Consider the following 15,122-nt stretch of genomic DNA (forward strand, 5'->3'; position numbering starts at 1 on the left):
TCGGCAGCTCCATTATGGTGCCCCCCTTTTTTTTCACACTTTTTCTTTCTTTCGTTCGCGCAACGAAGGGTGCGAAATTTTATCGGTTTTTTGTATCACGCCCGAAATGATTGATTTACAATGCGTAGTCAGATGGGAAAAAGCGATTTTTGCACATGCATTTGGCGCACCCAGAACCCATTAAATCATCACAAAAAAATAATTCAGTTGACGTGTGTCGCTTTATACACGTCGCCATCAATAATTTTCAACGCCTAAAATCCTCTACGTCCCCTCAATGGGAAGCCATGTCATTTTATGATCTATTACACGAATTCTATATAAAAGAAAATATCACACTATGATGACCACATCAAAAGACGTTTACTTAATAGTAAAAAGAACGTTCTTTGGTAACCTAGAATAAAATTTAAATGCATTCTTTCATTAATATATTCTAGACTTAATTGTTCGTAAAAGCGTGAATCAGCCTCCATGGGAAGTGGTTTCTCGAAAACATAAAGGAAAAACTCGTGTTCTTACAACCAGTTAGGCAAGATGACTTTGAAGGTGAAGGTGTTTGTTTCATTAGCTATGACTACGTGTGTTCTCACTCAAAGTAACACAAATTCTTTATTGAAAAACTTATTGAAAATTATATGACCATTAATTATTTCAAGGAAAAGAAGTAGATCAATCTTGTGCGCTTAAAAATGGGATTGAAGGAATATGTAAAGCTATTCAAAATTGCGAATCTGCGCAAAAAGACCTTATAAAGAAGGTGACACCAGTTCTTTGTGGGTTTAATAACACTACACCAATAGTTTGTTGCGAAAAGCATAATTTGGCGAAAACTCCAAGAATCAGCGAAAAAAGTAAGAGTAAAACAATTTTTATTTAATACTTAAAAAAACAAAATTTGTTAGAGTGTAATGAATATCGCCGTCTGACCACATATTACGTGGAGGTAGTTAAGTTAATCGTTGGCGGTGGTGGTGTTGATGCTGAACCAAAAGAATTTCCTCATATGGTAAAAATTAAACATCGAAATTAAAAATTATTTTCGTTTCACTTTTCATTTTCAGTCACTTTTAGGATATGGAAATAATGGTTCCATAGAATTTAAATGTGGGGGAAGCTTAATAAGCGAACAATTTGTTTTAACAGCAGCTCATTGCTTGGAATCAAGAGAATTGTAAACAATTACAACAAAAATTTTAGGTTTAAAAAAAGTCATTTTTATTCTAGGGGACCAGTAAAAGTAGTTCGGATCGGCGATTTAGATACTGCAACCGATAAAGATGACGCAGCCCCGCAAGAATTTTCAGTTATCAATACTTACCCACATCCTGATTATACCACAGATTCATTTTATAACGACATAGCAATTCTTAAATTAAATAAACCAGTACAAATCACGACTTATGTTAAACCGGCTTGTTTACAATCCGAATTAGAATTTGAGGGACACTTAACAGCCACCGGATGGGGTGCTTTATTTTACGGGGGCGAGATGTATAATAAACTACAAAAATTAGATCTTATGAATCTAGAAAAAGAAAAATGTTTACCGACTTACAAGTCGCAAAAAAATCTTCGAAATGGAATCGACATTGACATCCAAATTTGCGGGGGTAACTTACAAAAATCTGTTGATACTTGTCAAGGAGACTCGGGAGGTCCTCTTCAGTATCAAATTCAATTCAAACCACCTGTTCATAAAATAGTTGGGGTAACTTCTTTTGGGATTCATTGTAATTTAGTACCAGGAATTTATACCAGAGTTTCTAAATATATTTCTTGGATTGAATCAATTGTTTGGCCAAATTTAAATTAGTTAATAATAAATTTTTTGCTTCTTTACAATATCTTTGACTGTTTTTAAATCCTCCTCGATTTATATTTCTTGCAAAATTATTTTTTCCTAATTTGTAACATTTTTGGTCCGTACCAACAATATTTGTGAATATTTTAGTTTATTATCTCTGAAAGTACTTTGTAATAATGCCATCCATTATGCTTGTCCATAAAAAGCATTTATGTTAGGCAACGATTTTATTAAAAACGTGAAGTTTTCGCAGAAATTTGATTTTACATTAGACCTAAGAGAGGATGTGTAAAGGTAGGGTAAAGGTAGCTGGAAGCTTTCCCAGTGGATGTATTGTTGGTACAGAGCATACACTGCCTGATAGAACTGAAATAATTGCTACAAATAAAAAAAGAAACTCTTCGGTCTTCGGTCTTCTCAACTGCTGATTACTGTGATTATCAAATCTACTCCAATGGAATGGCTCCCAGTACTCAGGTATGTATCACTTCCAAACCTTCACCGCATAAATATCCTCACGAGAGGGTACAAGAAGATTTTGAGCAACCAAAACCTACCAATACACAAGGAGATTGAGAACGTCAACCACACCTGCCTCTGATCCAGAATGTCACCGATCAAAACCATAGCCACTGCATTAGATGAAGAATTCAGCTTAATCATTACCCAATAGCTTCCTGGTGTTGATTTACCATGCAAAACCTAGTCAACTCTAAACAGAATACGGACCCAGCATAGCAAATGCGCCTATTTTCTGCATAAATATAGCCCTAGGATTGCCTGTGATGGACTACCTAAAGTTTTCCTGTTGGAGACTCCAGAATCAATATCTTACATAAATGTCATATGTTTGTTTGTAATCAGAACCGTTATAATGATTGTAATTGCAATCAATAAATAGTAAAAAAGACCATTATCAAAACATTACTTACTTCTGGTTTACTAACTAACTTGATACGGTTTTAACTCAATTTTATCAGTCAAGCTAATGAGGACCAATCAGAAGTCTGTTGTCTTAGAAAAGAAAATTCAAACAGAATTTCAACAGTCAAACCTGAAGCAGAGAAATTTGATTATATTACGTTGACGAGCATCCCTTGTTCAATACCGATGTGCATCGTCAATATGTCGGGATTACGCTGGTTTTAAACTCTAGACATACAGAGCAGCCACATTGGTAAATGTGGTACACAAATATGGGAAGTACACATATTTCAAATATATTTTTGTTGCTAATCGACATAACGGAGCTGCATCCATACATACCGTTAGTTAGAAAAAGAGCAAGACAAGATAGGTCACACCGTGTATGGCCACTGTATTTAATATAATAATAATAATTTTATAATAATAATATTATAACTATAAATTGAGATAAAGCGTATTTTTGTTAACGTGGCCATAAGTAGAGCGAATTTTGCGAAGTTTGCCATTTATGGCCATGACGTGGCCATAAATGAATTAGCGTAAACCCAGTTATGGCCATTCTGTTAAATTTGATGCTTTAATGGATTTTGAAAACTCAATTTTTCAAGAATAAGCCCGGCAAAATGTGGTTTACTTCTTTCCTAAATAGACACCCAGAAGCATACTGAATATGTCAACAAGGCATATACGTCAAAATACGGAACTGGTTTAAGGAAGTTGAAATTTTACTCACAGAAGAAGAAATTGTAGCAATAAGGGATCCAGAGCGCGTCTTTAATATGGATGAGACTTGCTTCTGTTTGGCTCCAAAAAGGAAAACTCATAGGATTTGTATTTCAACAGCAGAGCTGAAAGTGTTGATCCATTAACATCATCAACGTACTTGCCACGCCTAAACGGTGTCTTGCCTCAGTGTTGAATGATGTCATTCCTTGACCACACCGTAGGACAGTACGAAAAAGGAAAAAAGAATTTACTCCAAGCATTGTTACGTCTGACAAATGGATGGAATATTTTGAACTCAAAGAGAAAGGGAAGAAAATTCAATAAGAGCTGAAAATGGAGAAAAAGAAGGGAAGAAAAGAAAAGCGAAATGCAGAAAAATAAAGTAGAGACGGAGAAATCAAAGAAGACGAAGAAGACAACGGAAAACTGTTTAGAAGAAGAATGGAATGAAAGCGGGAGCAGCTTAGATGATGTTGACGATATTGAGACAGAAAATCAAGAAACAATTGATATGTATGGAGTTACAGCCCTGCGGGAGTGTGCTGCAAAAATTTTGTGATGAGTTTGAAATACAATGTCTAAAAGGCTTAGATCAGACTAATTGTAAGACACATTTCAAAGTGTTAGACAATAACAAATGTGCCATTACAAAAGGAAGAAATCCATGGAACGCTTCCAGAACCCGAACTGAAAAATGTTGGTCGAAAGATGACACTTCTTTTCCGTAGTGCTGTAGACGTATTTGAAAAACAATAAATGTATTCATCTCCTTTACTTTTGTTGTATCGATGTGCCTAATAAAATCTAAAAATTGTACTTTATTGCAGTTGTTGATTTCTACGCAATCAAATTATGGTGGCCATAAGTGGAAACTTTTATAGTCATAACAGCGATTTTGGTGGCCATAAATGGGGAAATTGATTTACTTTAGAAATTTATTTTTTGTATTTTAAAATACTTGATACACAAATAAAATGCAAGGTGCCTATATGCAACAAGAGCTAAAAAGCACTACTTTAATTGTTTTCTCGCATGTATTCCAATTTTTAACTAAGATACCGAATTTTAAAAGTTGAAGAGTACTAAATGTGGCCATAACTGGTTTCTCTAACCTAACTAAGAAAAGAAATGAGGGCATATGTAGGATTAGCTTGAGTATCAGGACTACGTTGTTAAATCTAACTTCTATTACTATACTGTAACTGTTGTCTGGTGAGGAATAGGGTTGAGACTTGTTTAGTGGTTATTTTAAGAGTTGAGAACAACATCTTTAATATTTTATATAGTGGTGGTTCCATCATATCAACTTGCCAAGTAAAGCATACCATATCTTTGTGTTGAAATTTTAGCTTTTTTATCTCGTAGCTTAAGTGAAGGTCATTCTTATACTTTATTTCATTCTATGATCCATTGATCTTAACGCTTTCACTCTAGTTTTTAACGCTATCTAGTTTATCTTATATTATGCATTAAATCACCACAAAAAATAATTCAGTCTTCTACGTCCCCTCCATAAAAAGCCAATTTATGGTCAATTACATGAATTCTATGTAAAAGAAAATATCAAACTATGATGACCACATCAAAAGGAGGTTACTTAATAATAAAAAGAACATTCTTGGTAAGCTAGACAAAAATTTAGATGCATTTTGTTGACACATAACTTCTGATAAACGCGTGAATCAATCTACACAGGATGTGGTTTCACGTAAATATAAAGGTAGAAGCCGTATTCTTATAACCAGTTTAGCAAGATGACTTTGAAGGTGAAGGTGTCTGTTTTATTAGCTGTGGCTACGTGTGTTCTCATTCAAGGTAACATAAATAGTTACAACGACGTAAAAGATTCTCTTCTTAAAAATTGTATAACCGTTATTTATTTCAAGGGCGAGAAGTAGGTCAATCTTGTACGCTTAAAAATGGCATTAACGGAATATGTGAAGCTGTACAAAATTGTGAGTCTGCGCAAAAAGACCTTATAAAAAAAGTAACACCAGTTTCTTGTGGATTTAATAGCAGTACACCTGTGGTTTGCTGTGAAAAAGATAATTTAGTGAAAACTCCGAGGATCAGTGAAAGAAGTAAGTAAACAATAGATACAAATAGTTCTTAAAAAAAACAAAATTTGTTAGAGTGTGGAGAATATCTTCGTTTGGACACATATTACCCAATCCAAGCTTTCATCATTGGCGGTGGTGGAGTTGATGCTGAACCAAAAGAATTTCCTCATATGGTAAAAAAAATAAACATAAAAATAATTTTTATTTCAGTTTTCATTTTCAGTCACTTTTAGGATATGAAAATAACGCTTCCATAGAATACCGATGTGGGGGAAGTTTAATCAGTGAACAATTTGTTTTAACAGCAGCTCATTGCTTGGAATCAAGAGAATTGTAAGTATTTAAACGCAAAACTTTTGTTTAAAGAAAAAAATATTTTTTATTTATTTTAGGGGACCAGTAAAAGTAGTTCGAATCGGCGATTTAGATACTGCAACAGATAAAGATGACGCAGCCCCACAAGAATTTTCCGTTATCAATACTTACCCCCATCCTAATTATACCATAGATTCATTGTATAACGATATAGCAATTCTTAAATTAAATAAACCAGTACAAATCACGACTTATGTTAAACCGGCTTGTTTACAATCCGAATTAGAATTTAAGGGACGATTAACAGCGACCGGTTGGGGTGCTTTATTTTACGGGGGCGATATGTATAATAAACTACAAAAATTGGATCTTGTCAATCTAGAAAAAGAAAAATGTTTACCGACTTACAAACCGCAAAGAAAACTTCGAAATGGAATCGACATTGACATCCAAATTTGCGGGGGCAACTTAGAAAAAAGTGTCGATACTTGTCAAGGAGACTCGGGAGGTCCTCTTCAGTATGAAATTCAATTCAAGCCACCCGTTCATAGAATAGTTGGGGTAACTTCTTTTGGTATTAATTGTAATTTAGTGCCAGGTATTTACACGAGAGTTTCTAAGTATATTTCTTGGATTGAATCAATTGTTTGGCCTAATTTAAATTAGTTTATAATAAATTTTTTGCTTTTTTAAAATACATTTGACTTTTTCTTTAATCCTATAATACACATCGTTTACAATTAATAGCAATTCATTGTGCCCTTTTTGTTATACAACGCTCCTGCTATCTATGATAATAATACTGAATAATCAACAATATTAATAGTCACTTACGTCAATATCAAGCCAAAGTACTGCATGAAGCATCAGGTTGGAAGCTGATTAGACTTGCACACCTATTAGATACTTTATCTGTCTTGGTTCGCCAATATGATCAAGCTTATTACTCTTGTATATCATTTAGATAAGCAGTTCCATTATTATACAAAATCTACATGGAGGAGTCTAAATGACGTATACACATCATGTTCATCTCCACCTGTGCTATATTAACTGGCAAACCCGCGATGCTTTAGAGATGCTAAGCATTTTTACCAATACACGAACCGGCATTCCCATTTGAACCCGACACAACTTATACTTATAAAAAAGCAGACCCACTAATCAGAGCAACCTGCAAGATGACACGGTTTCCATGCATTGTATCAGCACAGTATTGGAATATTTGAATTCAAAATTTCCATATTGAAAATGCTACCACAAAGAGAATCCTGAAAACAGCAGAAATAAGATGCTAAGAGCATCTTTAACGGGATAAAACTTGTGGGACCATGAAAGAATCAGAGAGATATATGAAAGCCTCAATGATGGACTTCTAAAAACAGATCCCTCGGAATACCTCTGATACGATAGTATGAAAGCTCGAGCTTTCCAACATAGAGTATAAATAACTACGATATAAGATGTCTTAAAATAGGAAGAAGAAGAAATGCACAAGCCAATAAATAAAAAAATTGACCATTACACACAAAAAAGCGTTTACTTAATGATAAAACAAAGTTCTTTTGTAACCTAGAATAAAATATAAATGTATTTTCTCATTAAAATATAATAAACTCTAGACACATAATTTCTGGTAAACGCGTCATTGAGCCTCTACGGGGAGTGGTTAATATAAAGGAGGACACCGTGTTCATATAACCAGTTTAAAAGATGACTTTGAAGGTGAAGGTGTTTGTTTTGTTAGTTGTGACTACGTTTGTTCTCACTCAAGGTAACCCAAATTTGTTGCAAGGACATTAAAGATTCTCTTCTTAAAAATTGTATAACCGTTATTTATTTCAAGGACGAGAAGTAGGTCAATCTTGTACGCTTAAAAACGGCATTGAAGGAATATGTGAAGCTGTTCAAAACTGTGAATCGGCAAAAAAAGACCTTATAAGGAAGGTAACACCAGTTCCTTGTGGATTTAATAGCAGCACACCAATAGTTTGTTGTGAAAAACAAAGTTTGGCGAAAACTCCAAGGATTAGTGAAAAAAGTAAGAAAGAAACATTTCTCTTTAATCCTTAAAAAAAAAATTTGTTAGAGTGTAACGAATATCGTCGTTTGATGACACATTACGAGGAGGAAAAAATCCTTGGCGGTGGTGGTGTTGATGCTAAACCAAAAGAATTTCCTCATATGGTAAAAAAAACTAAACATAAAAATCATTTTTATTTCACTTTTCATTTTCAGTCACTTTTAGGATATGGAAATAATGGTTCAATAGAATTTAAATGTGGTGGAAGCTTAATCAGTGAACAATTTGTTTTAACAGCAGCTCATTGCTTGGAATCAAGAGAATTGTAATTTATAAAAATATTATTATTTGCAAAAAAATATATTTTTTTTATTTTAGAGGACCAGTAAAAGTAGTTCGAATCGGCGATTTAGATACCGCAACCGACAAAGATGACGCAGCTCCACAAGAATTTTCAGTTATCAATACTTATCCACATCCTGATTATACCACAGATTCATTGTATAACGATATTGCAATTCTGAAATTAAATAAACCAGTACAAATTACGACTTATGTAAAACCGGCTTGTTTACAATCAGATTTAGAGTTTGAGGGACGGTTAACAGCCACCGGTTGGGGTGCTTTATTTTACGGGGGCGATATGTATAATAAACTACAAAAATTGGATCTTATGAATTTAGAAAAAGAAAAATGTTTACCGACTTACAAACCACAAAAAGAACTTCTCAATGGAATCGAGACTAACACCCAAATTTGCGGAGGTAACTTGGAAAGAAGAGTCGATACTTGTCAAGGAGACTCGGGAGGTCCTCTTCAGTATCAAATACAATTCAGACCACCTGTTCATAAAATAGTTGGGGTAACTTCTTTTGGGATTCATTGTAATTTGGTCCCAGGTATTTACACGAGAGTTTCTAAATATATTTCTTGGATTGAATCAATTGTTTGGCCTAATTTAAATTAGTTAATAATAAATTGTATGCTCTTTTACAATATATTTGACTTTTTTTTAATCCTATGAAAATCTTAGATTGACCGTTGAGTTGTCGAGATTACGTTAGTTTTAAACTTTTGACTTTGAGAGTGGTTATTAGTAGATGTGATAACCAAATATTGGTAGAAGACCTCGTTTACAAATGGTTATACAACGCTCCTGCTAACTATGATAATAATACTGAATAAGGAATAATACTACTAATAATAATACTAACAGTCGCTTATGTCAAGCATCAGGTTGGAAACTGAGTGAACCTGCACACCTATTAGATACTTTATCTGTGTTGGTTCGCCAATATGGTCAAGGTCATTAACGGGATAAAGCTTGTAGGATCATAAAAGAATCAGAAAGATAGAGATATCCAAAACAACGTGAGACGGACCTGCAAGAAAAGACTGGAATGGGGAGAATACTACCAAGCGTAATCAATGATGGACCCTCTCAGAGTTCCATCATCCAAACAGATCCCCTGGAAGACCGCAGATATGATGGTGGGAAAGCTCAAGCTTTCGAACATAGACTATGAATAACTAAAGCTAAGTTTCCACATGCATGGATTACTGGCGCCAGTAAAAAGTCAGTTTAGTGATGTACTTGGTACTGCATTAATGTGGTAATACAAATGTGCTCCTTGGAACTCCAGAATTTATTAGCAAAAAAAGAAAGATCGTGGATTGCTCGTAGAAATTATCAATGTGCATCAAGTACTTTAATTAGGGAACTATGTCATGAAGATCAGGAAGCATATTTATTCATTTACGAATGACGGAAGACAGTTTCATGTTTCTGTTGAGTCAAGTATCCTTTAAAATACAAAAACAAAATACTCATATGAGAGATTCCATTCTAGTTCACGTAAAAGTGCAAGCAACTTTAAGATTTTCGGCCTCTGGAGATTTTTTCATGTCTACAGAATACCATGGTAACGTGGATTTATACACATAGTCAGCTGATGCTCCACTTCTGCAGGAATTTGGCATTGCGTATACTTTCTATTTTTGCCTTGCCGAGTTTTCCTTCAAAATTGGGAACTGTTTTCGACATAATCTCAAGTACCCTTCTTGCAGCTCGGTCCTTATGTTCCGGAATTTTATGGTTTCACAAACACGAGTATTCTTCACATGTTTCATATGTTAAACTGTATTATTTGTTGTGATATCCATTTTTTGGACGGTTTATTACAAGATTTTCGCAATTTTGGTGGAGGAACACGTTTACACAGTTGCTGGTTTTCTTTACCACTACTATTATTGGCACCAAAAAGTAAACGTTCTGTCAACTTTGTTGGCGCTATAATTACTGGCGCCAGTTTATTGGGGCCAATGGATTTTTGCTATTTCCACGTGCAACTAAATCATGTATCATGCCAGTAATCCATACATGTGGAAACTTACCTTTAAGGTAAGTTAGAAAGAAGATGTCACAAAATAGGAATAAGAAGAAGAAATGTACAAAAATTGAGCATGACGATTATGATTTTGTTTGGATTAGTTTAAAAAACTATGCCTATTTTAGACGTCGAAGCTGAGATTTAGAATATTTGAATTCAATATAAAAAAATATCAAACTATGACAACCACATCAAAAGGCGTTAACTGAATAATAAAAAAAAAGTTCTTTGGTAACCTAGAATAAAATTTAAATGCATTCTTTCTTTAATATAAGCGTGAATCAGCCTCCATGGGAAGTGGTTTCTCATAAATATAAAGGAAAAACTCGCGTTCTTACAACCAGTTAGGCAAGATGACTTTGAAGGTGAAGGTGTTTGTTTCATTAGCTGTGACTGCGTGTGTTCTCACTCAAGGTAACACAAATTCTTTATTGAAAAACTTATTGAAAATTGTGTGACCATTAATTATTTGAAGGAAAAGAAGTAGATCAATCTTGTGCGCTTAAAAATGGGATTGAAGGAATATGTAAAGCTGTTCAAAATTGCGAATCTGCGCAAAAAGACCTTATAAAGAAGGTAACACCAGTTCTTTGTGGATTTAATAGCAGTACACCAATAGTTTGTTGTGAAAAACATAATTTAGCGAAAACACCAAGGATCAGTGAAATAAGTAAGAAAAAAGCATTTCTTTTTAATTCTTAAAAAACAAAATTTATTAGAGTGTAACGAATATCGTCGTTTGGAGACATTTTACGAAGACAAAATCATCGGTGGTGGAGTTGATGCGAATCCAAAAGAATTTCCTCATATGGTAAAAATTAACCTTAAAAATCATTTTTATTTCACTTATCATTTTCAGTCACTTTTAGGGTATGGAAAAAATGCTTCTATAGAATTCCAATGTGGTGGAAGTTTAATCAGTGAACAATTTGTTTTAACGGCAGCTCATTGCTTGGAATCAAGAGAATTGTAATTTATAAAAATATTATTTGCAAGAAAAAATTTTTTTTTGTTTTAGAGGACCAGTAAAAGTAGTTCGGATCGGCGATTTAGATACCGCAACAGATAAAGATGACGCAGACCCACAAGAATTTTTAGTTATCAATACCTATTCTCATCCTAATTATACCACAGATTCATTTTATAACGATATAGCAATTCTTAAATTAAATAAACCAGTACAAATCACGACTTATGCTAAACCGGCTTGTTTACAATCAGAATTTGAGTTTAAAGATCGATTAACAGTCACTGGTTGGGGTGCTTTATTTTACGGAGGCGAGATGTATAATAAACTACAAAAATTGGATCTTATGAATTTAGAAAAAGAAAAGTGTTTACCGACTTACAAACCACAAAAGAAACTTCTCAATGGAATCGAGACTAACTCCCAAATTTGCGGCGGTAACCCAGGAAAAAGTGTCGATACTTGTCAAGGAGACTCGAGAGGTCCTCTTCAGTATCTAATTCAATTCAATCCACCTGTTCATAAAATAGTTGGGGTTACTTCTTTTGGGATTCATTGTAATTTGGTGCCAGGTATTTATACGAGAGTTTCTAAATATATTTCTTGGATTGAATCAATTGTTTGGCCGAATTTAAATTAGATGATAATAAAATGTTCTTTTTATAATATTTTTGACTGTTTTTATTTAATTTATCTAACATTATTTTTATTTGATATCCTTTTCAATCTTTCGAACAAATTGGATGACAAAGTATAAATTGCTCGTGAAATCAACAATGAAGCTTGTATTTTAAATTAAAGTACATACACGCAAACTACAGATAAATGGAGATAGGCGGATGGGATGACTCGGTCCTCTCAAATGTCAATTACCAAGAGGGGAACAGATTTCTCTTTCCTCTTTAGTATTTTTCCTATTGTATTGTCCCAAGTTTCTTTAGGATGACCTCTCTTTTTCTGCCAATTTTCTTCATTTCACTATCTTTTTTATCCCAACAAATTCTTCGAATACCATATTTCTTCTTATTACACAATTTCTCGTTGTCTTATACATACATTTAGTAATTCTAATTAATTTTGGGTCCACCTTCACTTTATTTAGTGTTTTCCATATTTTTGCACTTTATCAAAGGTCGTTTCCATATATAGAAATGCCTTAAACTGTTCTATTTCATACCAATGTTCTATAAATGACAAAAACATGATCTTGAGTGGATTAATTTTCCCGAAATCCACTTTGGGTGTCTGATAGCAAAGGTTTGATTTGTTTTCTCAATCTTATATAGTTCCTACACTCTTTTTTATCACCTTTTTTGTAAAGTGGCAGAATAAGTCGGATTTCCCACCTTTTTTGCACTTACTCCTTTTTGCACACTTTATTGCAAATCTTCAAAACTAGTAATATTCCTTGTTCTCCTATGTTTTTAACAGTTTCGGTTATAATTTTATCCTTTCCTGGTGCTTTGCCTGTCTTTAGCTGTTTAATAGTATCTAATTTCTATTTGCTATTCTTGCAAAGTTTCTTGCTCTTCGTCTCTTTGGTGTTCTGTCGTTCTCATTGAGTAGATTTTGGAAATATTACTTTCATTATTTCTGTTTTGTTAGTAATTTTCCTGCTTCATTTGCAATTGCTAAGCTATCGACTTTTTTGCCACCTCTAAAACTTTTTAAAACTTTGTAGAACAGCTTTTGGCTACTTTTCTGTCTTCTTTAGCTTGTTTCCGAAATCTTCCCATGTTTTTTGTTTTGATCGATGACCAACGACCTTTGTTCTTTGTACTTTCTGTTTCTTTCTTGTTTTCTGTTGTAGTCCGTACGATTTTATGGCGTCTGGATATATTTTTCTTTTATCTGTTACCTTGTTTAACCTAGGCTCTTCTCTGTCTGTTCTTATTTTTGCTTCCAATAGAAAATGATCGCTTTGTATTTCGTAGCTCCTTTTAACTCTGACATCTTGTATTAAAGGTAAATAAATTATAAATATTTTTAAATAAGTAACAATAATTTATTTTACCTTTGGCTACTTTTTGATATTCAACTTTATAAGTAAAATAAGAAAAGGTCCAAGGGTAAACTCAAAGTATAAGAGAGTCTCGGAATTTGTTAGCCGATCTCAAAAGAAGCAAAAACCGGAGTCTGTGACCGCGAAAGCCGAGTACAAAATGCGGGGTCAATGAAGGGCGGCGACGGCGGCGGCGGTAGCGTCGATGGTAGAAGGGGCCTTCTGTAGCGAAAAGTATTCCAATTTTATTCGCAACAGCACCGAAGGAACTAACTCCGGTAACGAGTTTCGTGTGCCGGGTGCAAATGGGCCTCGAGCAACAGCGACCGATCCGAGCAGGCGTTGACGCCAGGAGTTGAGCACTTTCTGCCGCCGGCTATGCTAATCTGTATTCATGGGTGGGGAACTAAAGTGCCTTCACCCACCCAGAATCCGTCGAACGTCGCATCACACACCACCCTCGATTTTAATTGAATGTATTTTTACACATTCAATCTGTTATCATATACAGAGTGATTCACAACATATATGCATAATCTTGGGGATTTAATCCTCATGACAAATAATGACTAAAAGATGAAATGAATTGTAGTAAAAGCTTTTTAGTTTCCTAGATATCCGATATAATCGGCTACATCTAGATAATGTGTTTCCTGGAAGATGGATAGTTCGAGATGCTCCAATGGCCTGGCCACCGTGATCGCCCAGCCTAAATCCTCTTAATTTTTACTTTTCGTGTCACTTAAAAAGCATAGTGTAAGCCACGGAAGTTAATACTGAGCAAATATTGCAAAATCAGATGCATGCTGCTGCCAAGACAATCCGCCAACACACTGACTATCCCACTAGTCAGTGATCATCGTAGATTCGGGGAGCCCAATTAATACAAAATATGTAAAATAGCATATGCTGTGAACACTTGCTGTGATGTTGTTTCAAAATGTTCTATGCATTCTTGATTTGAGAGTAAATATCACAGATATCTATGAAACAGAAAATTTTGTACTATGAGGTATGTACTTATCTTGTATGAGGAGTAAATCCCAAAGTTTATGCGTATAGGTTGAGAATCACCCTGTATATAAACATATAATACGAAAAGAATTTTTTAATAACTACTTTGTACCTTTTCAAACTTGTTGCACTAAAAACTCTTTTCAATTGTCTCTAGAAAAGTAAATAGTATACATCGCCTTATTTTCGTCGCCGTTTCTTAGAACTTTCTTATTTTCCGCGCCGAGTGACGACGGTGGTGGTGGCGGCGATACGAAAAAGGGGGTCCGATGAAAGTCGTAACGCCGGGGGCAGGTGGCGCTCTGCGAAAGATATTTATTGCATCATCCGGCGAGGGCAGTACGCGCACGGATTTTTCGGGGACGGGGCGACAGCTGCGCCCTTTCGGCACGTTCGTCCGCCCGCTGCAATATTACTTTCCACGCTTTATGATTCCAAGGGAGTAGATCGCCTGTTTGTATTCCTTTCCTTGACCCTGTACCCAACATACCCCCTTTATTAATCTCCCCTTTCGACTAGCGTCCTTTTTATTCACCAAAATATCTTTTATTCTACCTCAAAATATATCACAATTCCTTATTTTAACAAACATTTTTTTTATATCCCAATTTTACGCATCAACAAATCAAAAGAAAATATTTGTATTTCCTAAAACAGAAACTGCCATCTATTAACAAAGTTCCTATATAATACAAAGAGATTCCTATCACTTCAAAAATCAATTTAACAAAGTGTTCAGAATTAAAATCATTATGAGGCATCAACATCTCTCTCGATATTGCTACATCATCATTGTGGGCTGTTTTTATATTGACTAATCTTTAGACAACACAATAATAATAAACCAATTTATTGACTGCAATCAAGAAAAATAAATACAAAATACGATAA

The 15,122-nt window shown here is 34.5% G+C and overlaps 2 protein-coding genes across 6 annotated transcripts; both read left to right on the forward strand.

The window, feature by feature from the left end:
- Positions 1-502: 502 nt before the first annotated feature.
- Positions 503-1,847, forward strand: LOC111424073 (venom protease-like). The gene is made up of 5 exons (XM_023057483.2): positions 503-598; positions 660-854; positions 906-1,009; positions 1,065-1,174; positions 1,228-1,847. The coding sequence occupies exons 1-5, from the start codon at positions 538-540 to the stop codon at positions 1,814-1,816; spliced, it is 1,059 nt and encodes a 352-aa protein (XP_022913251.2). The 5' UTR covers positions 503-537; the 3' UTR covers positions 1,817-1,847.
- A 3,224-nt stretch (positions 1,848-5,071) lies between these two features.
- LOC111424075 (venom protease-like) lies at positions 5,072-11,883 on the forward strand. 5 transcript variants are annotated; one of them, XM_023057485.2, is made up of 5 exons: positions 5,072-5,275; positions 5,347-5,541; positions 5,593-5,693; positions 5,744-5,853; positions 5,913-6,532. In XM_023057485.2, exons 1-5 carry the CDS (start codon positions 5,215-5,217, stop codon positions 6,499-6,501), a joined length of 1,056 nt encoding a protein of 351 aa, XP_022913253.2. In that variant the 5' UTR covers positions 5,072-5,214; the 3' UTR covers positions 6,502-6,532. The 5 variants fall into 5 exon arrangements, with proteins under 5 accessions (XP_022913253.2, XP_071056803.1, XP_071056802.1 ...); XM_071200702.1 differs by lacking the exons at positions 5,347-5,541; positions 5,593-5,693; positions 5,744-5,853; positions 5,913-6,532 and adding exons at positions 10,724-10,918; positions 10,968-11,059; positions 11,108-11,217; positions 11,267-11,883 and having other exon boundaries at positions 5,200-5,275; XM_071200701.1 differs by lacking the exons at positions 5,072-5,275; positions 5,347-5,541; positions 5,593-5,693; positions 5,744-5,853; positions 5,913-6,532 and adding exons at positions 7,518-7,609; positions 7,682-7,876; positions 7,925-8,022; positions 11,108-11,217; positions 11,267-11,883.
- Positions 11,884-15,122: the final 3,239 nt, after the last annotated feature.

The sequence above is a fragment of the Onthophagus taurus genome, chromosome 11 (genome assembly GCF_036711975.1).
Source record: "Onthophagus taurus isolate NC chromosome 11, IU_Otau_3.0, whole genome shotgun sequence".
Taxonomy (NCBI): domain Eukaryota; kingdom Metazoa; phylum Arthropoda; class Insecta; order Coleoptera; family Scarabaeidae; genus Onthophagus; species Onthophagus taurus.

What these genes read in the sequence shown, in the direction of transcription:
- LOC111424073 (XM_023057483.2), top strand. Translation starts at nt 538, where the DNA reads ATGACTTTGAAGGTGAAGGTGTTTGTTTCATTAGCTATGACTACGTGT. An exon ending in TACGTGTGTTCTCACTCAAA is followed by an intron (nt 599 to 659) that starts GTAACACAAATT and finishes AATTATTTCAAG; the next exon opens with GAAAAGAAGTAGATCAATCT. An exon ending in CAAAAGAATTTCCTCATATG is followed by an intron (nt 1,010 to 1,064) that starts GTAAAAATTAAA and finishes TTTCATTTTCAG; the next exon opens with TCACTTTTAGGATATGGAAA.
- LOC111424075 (XM_023057485.2), top strand. Translation starts at nt 5,215, where the DNA reads ATGACTTTGAAGGTGAAGGTGTCTGTTTTATTAGCTGTGGCTACGTGT. An exon ending in TACGTGTGTTCTCATTCAAG is followed by an intron (nt 5,276 to 5,346) that starts GTAACATAAATA and finishes ATTTATTTCAAG; the next exon opens with GGCGAGAAGTAGGTCAATCT. An exon ending in CAAAAGAATTTCCTCATATG is followed by an intron (nt 5,694 to 5,743) that starts GTAAAAAAAATA and finishes TTTCATTTTCAG; the next exon opens with TCACTTTTAGGATATGAAAA.